This window comes from Chaetura pelagica, unplaced genomic scaffold, assembly GCF_000747805.2.
Source record: "Chaetura pelagica isolate M959 unplaced genomic scaffold, ChaPel_1.0 scaffold825, whole genome shotgun sequence".
NCBI classification, from domain to species: domain Eukaryota; kingdom Metazoa; phylum Chordata; class Aves; order Apodiformes; family Apodidae; genus Chaetura; species Chaetura pelagica.
This window is the reverse complement of record NW_009953403.1, coordinates 17344-31429: the sequence shown is the minus strand read 5'-3', so window position 1 is coordinate 31429 and position 14086 is coordinate 17344. Positions and strand designations below refer to the sequence as shown.

Sequence of the window (14086 nt, the reverse complement as noted above, 5' to 3'; positions counted from 1 at the left end):
GTTTGGAGGGAGTGGTAGTTGGGCTTGGAGTGAGTGGTTGTTGGGCTTGAGGTTGGGCCTTGGAGTGGTGGTTGGGCTTGGAGTGAGTGGTGGTTGGGCTTGAGGTTGGGCCTTGGAGTTGGGTTTCAACCATTCCAGGAGGATGGACACAGAGCTGGGCTGTGTGGGGAAGGGCAGGGATAAAAAGAAAGCAGCTGGTACATCTTGGGGTGCCCGGGGCCCCAGAGAGCCTTGAGATGGCCCCATGTTGGGGCCTTGGAGGTTGTTGTGGGGCCTTGGAGTGGTAGGGCCTTGGAGTTGTTGGGCTTGATGTTGGGATCAGTTGGGTTTCAACCATTCCAGGAGGATGGACACACAGCTGGGCTGTGTGGGGAAAGGCAGGGATAAAAAGAAAGCAGCTGGTAGATCCTGGAGTGCCCAGAGCCCCAAAGAGCCTTGAGATGGCCCCACGTTGGGTTTCAATTGGGTTTAACCAATTAATTGGGTTTCAACAATTAATTGGGTTTCAAGAACCAGTTCTTGGGTTGGATGAACCTTTGGTTGGAACGTCTTGGTTGGGTGAAGCTTGAGTTGAGTTTGAGCTTGTGGTTTGGGTGCTGGGGGGGTCAGAGCCCTCCTGCAGGAGTGAGACCTGCTCAGGGTTGAAGTGGGCTTAGAAAATCACCTCAAAACCCCCAAATTGGGCCAAACTGGAGGGTGATTCTGCCCTGGCCTTGGGGAGGTGGGTCCAGGTGGGAAACGATGGGAACTCTGGGAACGTTCTGCGGAAAAAAACAGATGTTGCCTAAAAATGATGCTACAAAAAGGAGGTAAAATGAACTTTTAAGTCTCTTTTTATAATGAAACATGAGAATTTAACTCAAGAATTTGGGGTTTTGATCATTTGAGGCCTGATTTGTGGTCTAGTCAAGGACTGGGTTCCCTTAATCCTTGGAGTTCAGCTCCTGGAAGCAGGATCCGTCGGGATCTCCAGACCCAGCTCTTGTTGGGGGGGTCAAATCCAGCTGTTCCCAGTTCTCCCAAGGGTTGAATTCCCACCTGATCCAACTTTTCCTCTTTCCCAGACCATCTCAAGCCCTTCCTGGATGATTCCACCCTCCGTTTTGTGGACAAGCTCTTTGAGGCAGTGGAGGAAGGACGAAGTTCTCGCCATTCCAAATCCAACAGTGACCGGAACCGGAAACGAGAGCTAAAGGTGATTATTGATTCCTTTGGTTGCTTCATGAATTGGCTTTTTCTGTGGTTGGTGGCCCCTGGAGGCAGCTTCTGATGTTCTGCCACACTTTCCTCTTCCAGAGAGGTACATTCTGAACGTTCAAGAGAAAAGACTTTTCATAGAATCATGGAATTATGGAATGGTTTGGGTTGGAGGGACCTTCAAAATCATCCAGATCCCAACCCCCCATGGGCAGGGACACCTCCCAGCAGCCCAGGCTGCTCCAAGCCCCATCCAACCTGCCCTTCAACACCCCCAGGGATGGGGCAGCCACAGCTTCCCTGGCCAACCTGGCCCAGGCTCTCCCCACCCTCACACTCCACAATTCCCTCCTCAGCTCCAACCTCCAGCTCCCTCTCCCACTTTTCATCCCTCCCCCTCATCCCATCCCTCCCTGCCCTTGGCCCAAGTCCCTCCCCAGCTTTCCTGGAGCCCCTTCAGGCCCTGGAAGCTGCTCTAAGGTCTCCCTGGAGCCTTCTCCTCTCCAGGCTCAACACCCCAACTCTCCCAGCCTGGCTCCAGAGCTGCTCCAGCCCTCTCAGCATCTCCAGGGCTCCTCTGGCCTCTCTCCACCAGCTCCATGTCCTTCCTGTGCTGGGGGCTCCAGAACTGGTCCCAGTTCTCCAGGGGGTCTCCCCAGAGCAGAGCAGAGGGGACAATCCCCTCCCTGGCCCTGCTGCCCACGCTGCTGGTGACACAGCCCAGGCCACGGGGGGTTTCTGGGCTCCAGCCCATCTTGAGCTTCTCCTCCACCCTCCCCCCCAGATCCTTCTCCTCGGGGCTGGTTTCCATCCATCCATCCATCCATCCATCCCCGTCCTTGGGATGCCCAGATCCAGGTGCAGATCCTGTCCTTGCCCTTCTTGGACTCCATCTCCATGATCCAGTGTTGGAGACATTGTCCTGGTCTCTCACCCTGGGGATGATGCAGCTTCGTGCTCTCCTTGGGAGGTGGAATCTTGGGGCCTTTTCACTTCCTTCACCATCTCCTTGCCCATGGAATAACAGGCTCCATCTCTTGGCATTTTCACTTGGAGCCTGGGGTTGGTGATCCCAGGAATTCCCATTGCTCTTCCTTGCTGTGTCTGGCTCTTCATGCAGCTCTTCCCACCTTGGGTCGTTCATCTGCTGGGTTTCCATTTCCTTTTTCTCTCAGGAATCATCCCAGGATGGTTTCCAACAACCCCCAGCACAGCACAGAGTTCATTCCAGCAGGCACTTCACCATCCCTACATGGCTGGAGTGCTGGAAATCTGCATCCAAACCTTCTTCCTCCTCCTTTCTTCTCTTGAAGACTTCACCATCTTCTGGAGTTGTCCTTTTCCCATCCTTCCCCGTTCCCAAGGAGCTCCTCTCCATCCCACTCAGGTTCTTTTCCCTTTTCCAAGGTTTTCATGGCAAAAAGGGTTCCAGTCCCCCCTGGGAGACCTCAAATCATCCCACTCAGGGCTTGGATCTCCATGACATCCAGTTACCTCCACTCTGGTAGAAGCTTCTTCTTCATCTCCCTGGCTGAGCCTTTATCCAAGTGCCAGGAATTGTCTCCTCCAGGAGACCCATCCTCCAGGGATGTTCCCTGGGTAAGGAATGGTACCTTAAGGAGGGTTTCCAGCCCAAGGAGAAGAAATACAAAGAGTTTCTTGATTTAGAGAGGGTTAGATTTGGGTTTCCCACCCTCCTGCTTCTTCTTTCCTGCTGCAAATCTTGGAAGTGGTGGAATCTTGGAAGTATCTCCATGGCCACTCAGATATTGGAGCCATCAGAGAGCGAGGCTGGAGAAGATCCTTTCTGCTCCCCCCTCTTGCTTTTGAGAAGATGGCAGAGATTTGGGGACATTGTCAGTCCTGTTGGTTTTTGGGGTGATTCCCTCGGCCCCCCTGGCACAGGGAATGTGGTTGGATCCCTCCTTTCTTCCCAGCTTGACTTGGGATTGTTCCTGCTTCCAGCTTTCTTGTCCTCCTGGTGGCCCTGGAGGGTCAGGGATGAAGCAGCAGATGGATCTGGTGTTGGTGGAGTGCAGCAGGGATGGGGCTGGGCATGGAGAAGGGGAATCCTCTCTGGTGGAGCATCCCATGGGTGGTTGATGGTGTCCTGGGCTTCCCAGCTTTCCCAGAACCAGGTTGGGAAACAGCAGAGCAGGATCATCCTCTTCTCTTGGCTCCCGGTGTGCGGACAAACATCCTGCCTGCCAAAACAGTCCCTTCCTCTCCAGAATCACCTTTCTTGGAGGTCCTCCATGAAGATCCTCCCCTGCTGGAACATGACATGAGGTGACAAGTCCAAGCCTGACTTCTCCTATGATCCCAAGGCAGCTTTTCCACTGGAATGGATCCTTTTATTCCCAAATCTTCTACCAACCAGCGACCGATCGACTCGAAAACCCTTCGTTCCGCCCTTTCCTCTCCAGCCACCTCCTCTCTCCCTGGTTCACTCCCCTGGGGTCGTTGCTTGATTAAAGAACTTGATTTAAAAAAAAAAAAAATCACCTTTTCCACACTTTTTATACTATGGGCAAGTCCTTTCTCTTGAACTTGTAGGTTTTCCAAGAAGTACCTGAGTCTGGATGAGGAATGTCCTTGTAGTGAAGAAGGGATTGCAACAAACCCTCACCAACCGGTGTGTATATTTTCTTTTCCAATCTTCACTCACACTCACACTCACAAACACACACTCACACTCACACCCTCCTCCAGTAACACAGTTGCATGGAAAAATTCAGGTGGTTTGGGTTGTTTGGTTCTTTTTTCCCCCCCAAAAAAACCCCCAAGCAGGCACTGACTGGATCAAACTGGTGGTTGTCGCTCCACCAAAGTTCCTCAGCTTTTGGGTTGACACTTTTCCTGCCCCTTGCACTGAGAAGCTCAGGATTGGCAGGGTTGGAAGGAGCTTCTGGAGAACATCCAGTCCCTCCCATTAAAGCAGGATCTCCTGGAGCACAGGGCTTCATCCAGGTGGGTTTGGGATGTCTCCAGAGAAAGGGACACCACCCCCTGGGCAGCCTGTCCCAGGGCTCTGCCACCCTCACAGGAAAGAAGTTTCTCCTCATGTTCAGATGGATCTTCCCATGTTCCAGTTTGTGCCCATTGCCCCTCGTGCTGTCACTGGGAACTGCTGGAAGGAGCCTGATTTCCATCCTTCTGGCTCCTCCATCCCTCTGACATCCCCTGGAGACATCCATGGCCATCACTGAGCTCTCCTCTCTAGCTGAGCAGTCCCTGCTCTCCCAGCCTTTCCTCACAGGGAGATGCTCCAACCCCTCAATCATCTTTGTTCCCCTTCCCAGGACTCTCTCCACCAGTTTGGAACTGGGGAGCCCAAAACTGGTCCCAGTTGTCCAGCTGTGGCCTCACCAGGGCAGAGTAGAAGGGCAGGATGAACGTCCCTGCTGCCCACACTTTTCCTCATGCATCCCAAGATCCCATTGGCCTTCTTGGCCACCAGGGCACATTGCTGGCTCCTTGGTAACTTGATGTCCACCAGGATTCCAGGATCCTTCTCCCCACAGCTGCTCTCCAGGTCACCTCCACCTGTGCTGATCCATGGGGTGGTTCCTCCCAAGGTGCAGGACCTTCCATTTGCTCTTGTTACATCTCATGAGGTTCCTCTCTGCCCAACTCTCCATCCTGTCCAGGTCTCTGGGTGGCAGCACAGCCCCCTGGTGTGTCACCCAGGGGCTGGGTCCTCCTTTTGGGAAGCACAGGGTAGGGCAGAGCAGCTCCCTCCACCAAACCCTCTGAAACTGGTGGAAATGTTGGAAAACATTGGAAAGCATTTTAGCCCAGTCAGGTCAGTTCATGAGCAGGTTCTTTCCATCTCTCTCCCACTGAGGAAGGCCTTAAATCTCAGTGCCAAAAAAAACCAACCCCACCTTTGACCACCTAGAGGAGGATGGTGGCCTCCTTGGGATGTCTCCTGTCCTTCAAGCTCTTGCATGGATCATCATGGATGCTTCTCAGGAGGCTTCCCGCGGGATTAGCGGCAGATCCGGTGCCACCCTGGCCTCTCTGAACCACAGGGTGGTGGTTCCTCATCTTAAACCACTGGCTGGGAGGAGAAACCTTTAGTTTTAACCACCAGTTTTCTCCCTTCTTTTTGACTCCAGGATGTGTTTGGTGATGACTCTGAGGTATCCAAGGAATCTTCTGGTGTGAAGAAGCGGCGCATCCCGCGCTTTGAGGAGGTGGAGGATGAGCCAGAGGTGATTCCAGGCCCACCATCTGAGAGCCCTGGGATGCTGACCAAGCTGCAGGTGAGTCCAGCTGAGCTCCCCCAGCCCTGCCCCTCAGAAGACCTGCTCCTGCCTGAGATCTTCAATCCCAACGTGGTTTCAGAGTCAGATCCCAACCTGAGGAACCAAATCCAAGTCCCTTTGGACTGTCCCGTGTCCTGCGAGCGTTTCGTGGGTTTTGAGGCTGATGAGAACATGAGGCCTCTGAGTGGGGAAAGTTGGGATGTTCCCTTCCCATCAACTGGGATAAATGGTCTGGGCAGAGAGATCCTGTGCTGCTTGGTCCCTTCTCTGCAGCTGGGAGGTGTGGATTAGAGGAGTTGGACCCTGTCCTGTGCCCCCCCAGGGCACTGGGCCCCCATCCTGTGCCCCCCAGGGCACTGGGACCCTGTTCTGTTCTCCCTCCTGCATTTCCAGGTCTAATCAGGGCTTTGAGGAGCCTCTTTTCCCTCAGGAAGGGAAGGAGAAACTCCCCATCCCCTTTTCCTCCCCCAGATCAAGCAGATGATGGAGGCAGCCACGCGGCAGATCGAGGAGAGGAAAAAGCAGTTGAGTTTCATCAGTCCTCCAGCCCCACAGGTACTGCTGGGAGCAACTGGGAAGTCCCATCTGCCAGTGGTGACAGGGGGGGCTGGAATGGGGACATCACCCAGGATCATGGAATCCAGGTTGGAAGGGACCTCAAGGATCATCTGCTCCAACCTTTCTTGGTCTAGATTAGATGGTTCAGGTGAATCTTAAAGTGTCCAATTCTAGGGAATCCACCACATCCCTGGGGAGATGATTCCATTGCCTGATTTGGTCCCATTCTGTAAATATTCCTCTTCTGTCCCAATCAAAATCTTCTGAGGAATAACTTGCTAATTAATGTTAATAGTTAAGTATGTGCTGAAGGGTGAAACCATCCATGGGATGGACCAGGTAATAGGACTGGCACTGGGGTGAAGTGACATTCACAGCAGGTTGGGAGAGTTGGAGTGTTGAGCCTGGAGAGGAGAAGGCTCCAGGGAGACCTTAGAGCAGCTTCCAGGGCCTGAAGGGGCTCCAGGAAAGCTGGGGAGGGACTTGGGCCAAGGGCAGGGAGGGATGGGATGAGGGGGAGGGATGAAAAGTGGGAGAGGGAGCTGGAGGTTGGAGCTGAGGAGGGAATTGTGGAGTGTGAGGGTGGGGAGAGCCTGGGCCAGGTTGGCCAGGGAAGCTGTGGCTGCCCCATCCCTGGGGGTGTTGAAGGGCAGGTTGGATGGGGCTTGGAGCAGCCTGGGCTGCTGGGAGGTGTCCCTGCCCATGCAGGGGGGGGGACTGGATGAGCTTTAGATCATGGATATAATTGGGGTGGAAGGGACCTTGAAGATCAACTAGTTGAGTAGATGGTTGGATCTTGGGAATAATTTCTCCACTGAAGCGTGGTCAGACCGTGGCACAGGCTGGACTCACCATCCCTGGAGAGGTTCAAACACCATGTGGAGGTAGCAGAGTGAGGTTGGGTTGATGGTTGGACCAGATGACCCTGGAGATCTTTTCCAACCAAGGTGACTCTTGATCGTCCGCCGAACAACAAAAACACACCGATATCAACCGGGTCAGAGTTGGGGAGAGGAGAAAAAAACCCAACCCCACCCCAGATCCTCACCTTCCTCTTTTCTCCACAGCCCAAAATCTCCTCCTCATCCCAATCAGAACGTCTCCCCATTGGCAACACCATCCAGCCCTCCCAGGCTGCCACCTTCATGAACGACGCCATCGAGAAGGCGCGGAAGGCGGCGGAGCTGCAGGCCCGGATCCAGGCCCAGCTGGCCCTGAAACCAGGGCTCATTGGCAATGCCAACATGGTGGGACTGGCCAACCTGCACGCCATGGGCATCGCCCCCCCGTGAGTCTCCTGGGGACAATGGGATCCACTCTGGAGCCCCCAGCATGGGAAGGATAGGGAGAAAGTCCAGAGGAGGCCCCGGAGATGATGGGAGGGCTGGAGCAGCTCTGGAGCCAGGCTGGGAGAGTTGGGGTGTTGAGCCTGGAGAGGAGAAGGCTCCAGGGAGACCTTAGAGCAGCTTCCAGGGCCTGAAGGGGCTCCAGGAAAGCTGGGGAGGGACTTGGGACAAGGGCAGGGAGGGATGGGATGAGGGGGAGGGATGAAAAGTGGGAGAGGGAGCTGGAGGTTGGAGCTGAGGAGGGAATTCTGGAGTGTGAGGTTCTTAAGGTTCTTCCAACCCAAACTACTCCTTGATTCTATGAAATGGAGGTTGCTCCTTCCTTGAGTAGGACTCCCAGCTTCAGCACTTGAGATTTGAAGCCTTTCTGGAGAGTTTTAATGTGAGGAGGAGCTCTGGGTTTGGTGCTTTCCATGGGTTTAAGAACGTGGAGGGTCAGGCTGAACATGAGGAGAAACTTCTTTGCTGTGAGGGTGACAGAGCCCTGGGACAGGCTGCCCAGGGAGGTGGTGGAGTCTCCTTCTCTGGAGACCTCCCAGACCCTCTGAACATGTTCCTGGTGGAGTCTCCTTCTCTGGTGACATCCCAAACCCTCTGAACATGTTCCTGTGGGATCTACTGGAGATGCCCCTGCTCTGACAGGGGGTTAGACTAGAAAATCTCCAGAGGTCCCTTCCAACTTGGTTCACTTGGTGACTCTTTCCTTGGAATTCCTCACCTTCTAACACAAGGTCTCCTTGTTTGCCCCCAGGAAGGTGGAGCTGAAGGACCAGACCAAGCCCACGCCGCTGATCCTGGACGAACAAGGTCGAACTGTTGATGCAACTGGGAAGGAGATTGAGCTGACCCACAGGATGCCCACCCTGAAGGCCAACATCAGAGCTGTGAAGAGAGAGCAGTTCAAACAGCAGCTCAAAGAAAAACCCTCAGAAGATATGGAGTCCAACACTTACTTTGACCCCAGGGTCTCCATCACCCCGGCCCAGCGGCAGAAACGCACCTTCAAGTTCCATGAAAAAGGCAAATTTGAGAAGATTGCCCAGAGGTTGAGAACAAAGGTATTTCATGGGATAGGTTGGGTTGGAGGGACCTTCAGGATCATCCAGATCCAACCCCCTGCATGGGCAGGGACACCTCCCATCAGCCCAGGTTGCTCCAAACTCCACATGAGATCCTTGAACACTTCCAGGGATGGAGCAGCCACCTTGAAGGTCATTGAATGGATCATCTGGGTGATCTTTAAGGTCCCTTCCAACCCAAACCATTCCAGGATCATCCAGATCCAACCCCCTGCATGGGCAGGGACACCTCCCAGCAGCCCAGGCTGCTCCAAGCCCCATCCAACCTGCCCTTCAACACCCCCAGGGATGGGGCAGCCACAGCTTCCCTGGGCAACCTGGCCCAGGCTCTCCCCACCCTCACACTCCACAATTCCCTCCTCAGCTCCAACCTCCAGCTCCCTCTCCCACTTTTCATCCCTCCCCCTCATCCCATCCCTCCCTGCCCTTGGCCCAAGTCCCTCCCCAGCTTTCCTGGAGCCCCTTCAGGCACTGGAAGCTGCTCTAAGGTCTCCCTGGAGCCTTCTCCTCTCCAGGCTCAACACCCCAACTCTCCCAGTTCGTTGGGAATGTTATTGGGACCTGGAGATCTGGGGTCTTCCCATGTTACCTGAGAGCACAGAAATGAGGGTTTGGTTCAATCCTCCTCTCCTGGGATCTGTTCCCTGGGAATGAGCAGCTTTGCAGTAAAATCACCTGGAAGTTGATCCCCAACATCCTTGCTGGAAAAGCAGGGATCCAAAGCAGAACATGGATCTGTGTGGAAAACCAAGGTGTCTTCACTTGGGGAAGGACAAAATCTTGTTGATTTGTGACCAAAGATGAAACTTTGCTTGGTCAGATGTTCCTTCTGCTCCAGCTGGAGATTTAAAGGGATCTTGGGTAAAATGCTCCATTTCTTGGAGGAGAATGGGAGAGAAGAGCTTCCCTAGACATCAGATCCCAGGGATGTGATTCCTCTGGGATTCTTCTGTGCTCTTGGCAGGTTTATCAGCTTCCTCACAAGCCCTTTCTGTCCTGTGCTGGGTGTTTTCTTCTGCCATCTGCTCCACATTGTTGGCAAGAAGTGAAATAAAAGCAGCAGGTGGATGATGGTGCTTTTCCTGAAGGTCATGATGTTTGGGAATGACCTTTTCATGCTCCTTGTCTTCTCCTCAGGCTCAACTAGAAAAGCTGCAGGCAGAGATCTCCCAGGCTGCCAGGAAAACTGGGATCCACACCTCCACCAAACTGGCTCTGATTACCCCAAAGAAGGAGCTGAAGGAGGGAGAGATCCCAGAGATTGAGTGGTGGGATTCCTACATCATCCCCAACGGCCTGGACTTGTAAGTGCTGGATGTTCCAGGTGTTGGGTCTTGATACCCCAGGAGGAAACTTAGATGGGGACATGGTCTGCTGAGCACTTGGGTGGCCCAGGGAGGGGTTGGGGGATTGTCCTCTTTAAGGGAAGGCAGAAATTGGAAGAAAAGGGGAAATTGAGGTTGGATATTGGGATGGAATTCTTCATCATGAGGGTGGGGAGAGCCTTGGCCAGGTTGCCCAGGGAAGCTGTGGCTGCCCCATTCCTGGGGGTGTTGAAGGGCAGGTTGGATGGGGCTTGGAGCAGCCTGGGCTGCTGGGAGGTGTCCCTGCCCATGCAGGGGGGTGGGGCTGGATGATCTCTAGATCATGGAATGGTTTGGGTTGGAAGGGACCTTAAAGATCACCCAGATGATCCATTCAATGATCTTCAAGGTGGCTGCTCCATCCCTGGGGGTGCTGAAGGATCTAATGTGGGGTTTGGAGCAGCCTGGGCTGGTGGGAGGTGTCCCTGCCCATGCAGGGGTTGGGTCTAGATGCTCTTGAAGGTCCTTTCCAACTCAAACCAGTCTGGGATTCCATGAATCGAGGCCAGGAGCTTTGCAATGACTCTCAAAGTCTCTCCTTTTTAGAAAAGGTGGAACGTCCTCCAAGAAAGACGAGTACTTTGGGATCACCAACCTGGTGGAGCACCCGGCGCAGCTCAACCCACCAGGTACTGCCCAAGTTTGGGTCAACTTTGGTGTTAAATTAGGAAGAAAACACTCCTGAGGGGCTTGTTCTTGGGGAGAGAGGTGAAGCAGAGGGTGATGAGGCTGCAGCCCCATCCTCCTCCTCCCTGTGAGGAGAAGAAAGGAGGTGAAAAGCTCCAAACTCTTCCAAACCAAACGAAATCGGGAACATCTGTCCTGGTTTTTGGGAACAACAGAAAACCTTTGGCTGAAGGAGTTGCAGATGGTGGTTTCTCTTGCTGGTCCTGAGGCAGAGTTGTGGTTTTGTCTCTTCCCAGTGGACAGTGACACCCCAGTCACCTTGGGGGTTTATTTAACGAAGAAAGAGCAGAAAAAATTACGGCGACAAACTCGGAGGGAAGCCCAGAAGGAGCTGCAGGAGAAAGTCAGGCTGGGCCTGATGCCACCACCAGAGCCCAAAGGTAAAGGAGCTCTGGACTCACCCCAGCCTGGATGTGGCCTGGGGAACACAACTTCCATGGGTGGTTGGGTTGGTGGGATCCAGATGGATCTGGAGCCTGGTGTTGCTTTTCCTTGCAGTGAGGATTTCCAACCTGATGCGAGTGCTGGGGACAGAAGCTGTGCAGGACCCCACCAAGGTGGAAGCTCATGTTAGAGCACAGATGGCAAAGAGACAGAAGTAGGTGGCACGTTGTGTCCTTGGGGTTTTGGTGGTCAGGTTTGGGTGGATTTAGGGCTGGTGCTGCAGGATGAGGGGATGGAGGAAAGGAGTAGGACTGGGAGTTGCTCTTGTAGCCTGTTCTAAGTGCCTCGTGCTCTGGATGGAGTGATGATGGTATCACAGTTCATCCTGGAGAGGAGAAGGCTCCAGGGAGAGCTTAGAGCAGCTTCCAGGGCCTGAAGGGGCTCCAGGAAAGCTGGGGAGGGACTTGGGCCAAGGGCAGGGAGGGATGGGATGAGGGGGAGGGATGAAAAGTGGGAGAGGGAGCTGGAGGTTGGAGCTGAGGAGGGAATTGTGGAGTGTGAGGGTGGGGAGAGCCTGGGCCAGGTTGCCCAGGGAAGCTGTGGCTGCCCCATCCCTGGGGGTGTTGAAGGGCAGGTTGGATGGGGCTTGGAGCAGCCTGGGCTGCTGGGAGGTGTCCCTGCCCATGCAGGGGGTGGATCTGGATGATCTTGAAGGTCCCTCCAACCCAAATCATCCCATGACTTCGGAGATGAAATCAAGGAATAATTGGTGACTGGATTAAAGAAACCCCTGGGCTTTGAATCCAGGCAGAAATCTGGGCTGGTTTGGGATTTGGGAAGTTGCTGTGTGTGTTTGGGAAGAGGACAGGGTGGGTGTTGCTCACTGGTCCCTCTCCCCCTGCTCCCAGAGCTCACGAGGAGGCCAACGCGGCGCGGAAGTTGACGGCAGAGCAGAGAAAAGCCAAAAAGGTGAAAAAGCTGAAAGAAGATGTTTCCCAAGGAGTTCACATAGCAGTGTACAGGTGAGCACAGGGCTGGGAGCTCCACCTGCTACAGAGACCTGGGAATACCCTGTGGAAAAAAATATGTGGATGGGAAAGAGCAGGATTTTGCCCCAAACACCATCAACTTGGTCCCTGGTTCGTCTCCCTCCAGCCCAGCACTGAAAAACCTGCCAGGTTTGAGGTATTTCAGCTGGGTTTGGAAGTTTGGGATGAGGAAAGCAGCTCTGATAGCTGGGAATCTACCACTGATAGCCAGAAGTCAAATAACTTTTCAAAATATAAATGAAATGAGAATGGGAAGGGGCAGGGATGGCCCTTCTGAGCAGCCCTGTGACCAACAGGACTTGTTTTGAGATGAGTGAAGCTCCTGAGGAAGAAATACTTGACCCAGTGGAGCCATTTGAGGGTTGTGATGGTTGTTCTGTTTTTTTTCCATGAAGATTTGGACTGATTCCTGCCTTTTAATCCTCTCCTTAGGGTCAGAAACTTGAGCAATCCAGCCAAAAAATTCAAAATCGAGGCCAACGCTGGCCAGCTGTACCTGACAGGGGTGGTGGTTTTACACAAAGATGTCAACGTGGTGGTGGTAGAAGGAGGTGAGGACTTCTCAGGTGCCTTGAACATCCCTCAGGCAAAAAAAAAATCCCAACCCTGCAGAAATTGTTGGAAAGAAAAGGAAATTTTAAGAGGTTGTTTGAAATTCTCTTCATTACAGCTCGAATGGGGTTAGTGTTGAGTGGAACCCGGGTAGAAAAACCACAGTGGGGAGGTGAAAAGGTGTTGGGATGAATCCTGGAGGTTCTCTGAGGGGATGTTGGGAGTGAGGAGATGCTCAGCTCATGCTTTGTGATCTTCTAATTCGTTGTGATGAGACCTTGAGGAGCTTGTTTGGAAGCAGGAATTCCCAGGGTGGCTGAGAGCTGAGTGCTCTGCCACCCCAGGGGGGGAGTTTGTGGGTGTCACTTGGCTCTGGGGCTTTTTAGAACCTCCAAAAAAACCCCCAAACACTATTTTTTGGGATTTTTAAGTCTGGATTTTCTCCCCCCCCAGGCCCCAAAGCACAGAAGAAATTCAAACGTTTGATGCTTCATCGAATAAAATGGGATGAGCAAACATCAAACACAAAGGGAGAGGGTGAGTGTGGAAACCCCTGGGGGGAGGTGTTCACCACTGGTGGGGATTGTCCCTCTGCTGCTCCTGCTTTTGGGGCTAAAACAGGGTTTATTGGTTGTGTTTTAATTTTGCAGATGATGATGAGTCTGACGAGGAGGCCGTGAAGAAAACAAACAAATGCTCTCTGGTTTGGGAGGTGAGTGGTGGGTGAATCAGGGGGAAAAAAGATGTTCTGAGGCTTTGGATCTGAGTCAAAGCTGCTCCCTGGGGCTGTTGGCACCTGAAAAAATGGCAGCTTGGAGAAGAGGAGGCTCCAGGGAGACCTTAGAGCAGCTTCCAGGGCCTGAAGGGGCTCCAGGAAAGCTGGGGAGGGACTTGGGACAAGGGCAGGGAGGGATGGGATGAGGGGGAGGGATGAAAAGTGGGAGAGGGAGCTGGAGGTTGGAGCTGAGGAGGGAATTGTGGAGTGTGAGGGTGGGGAGAGCCTGGGCCAGGTTGCCCAGGGAAGCTGTGGCTGCCCCATCCCTGGGGGTGTTGAAGGGCAGGTTGGATGGGGCTTGGAGCAGCCTGGGCTGCTGGGAGGTGTCCCTGCCCATGCAGGGGGGTGGGGCTGGATGATCTCTAGATCATGGAATGGTTTGGGTTGGAAGGGACCTTATAGATCACCCAGATGATCCATTCAATGATCTTCAAGGTGGCTGCTCCATCCTTGGAAGTGTTGAAGGATCTAATGTGGGGTTTGGAGCAGCCTGGGCTGCTGGGAGGTGTCCCTGCCCATGGGGGGGGGTTGGATCTAGATGATCTTCCAGATCCCTCCAACCCATTTCACGACGATTCCAAGTCTTCTCCCAGTTTTCTCTCCTGGGCCAGCTGGGTTGGCAAATGTTCATCTCTTTCTCCCTCCCAGGGCACAGCCAAGGACCGCAGCTTCGGGGAGATGAAGTTCAAGCAGTGCCCCACGGAGAACATGGCACGGGAGCACTTTAAGAAGCACGGAGCCGAGCACTACTGGGACTTGGCCCTCAGCGAGTCGGTGCTGGAATCCACAGACTGAGGCGGGGGGCCCAGGCAGCCCCTGCCCCC

At 53.8% G+C, this 14086-nt stretch overlaps 1 protein-coding gene across 1 annotated transcript in view; it reads left to right on the top strand.

Moving 5' to 3' along the window:
* Positions 1 to 14079, top strand: part of PRPF3 (pre-mRNA processing factor 3) — a 16323-nt gene extending 2244 nt beyond the window's left edge. Inside the window, exons 3-15 of the mRNA XM_009998396.1 lie at positions 5319 to 5465; positions 5940 to 6023; positions 7094 to 7314; positions 8124 to 8430; positions 9589 to 9755; positions 10362 to 10444; positions 10739 to 10882; positions 11001 to 11100; positions 11795 to 11908; positions 12368 to 12486; positions 12941 to 13024; positions 13138 to 13199; positions 13911 to 14079. Of these exons, the coding sequence (XP_009996698.1) occupies positions 5319 to 5465; positions 5940 to 6023; positions 7094 to 7314; positions 8124 to 8430; positions 9589 to 9755; positions 10362 to 10444; positions 10739 to 10882; positions 11001 to 11100; positions 11795 to 11908; positions 12368 to 12486; positions 12941 to 13024; positions 13138 to 13199; positions 13911 to 14057 (1779 nt within the window). The 3' untranslated portion in view covers positions 14058 to 14079. The remainder of the gene's footprint in view (positions 1 to 5318; positions 5466 to 5939; positions 6024 to 7093; positions 7315 to 8123; positions 8431 to 9588; positions 9756 to 10361; positions 10445 to 10738; positions 10883 to 11000; positions 11101 to 11794; positions 11909 to 12367; positions 12487 to 12940; positions 13025 to 13137; positions 13200 to 13910) is intronic.
* Positions 14080 to 14086: the final 7 nt, after the last annotated feature.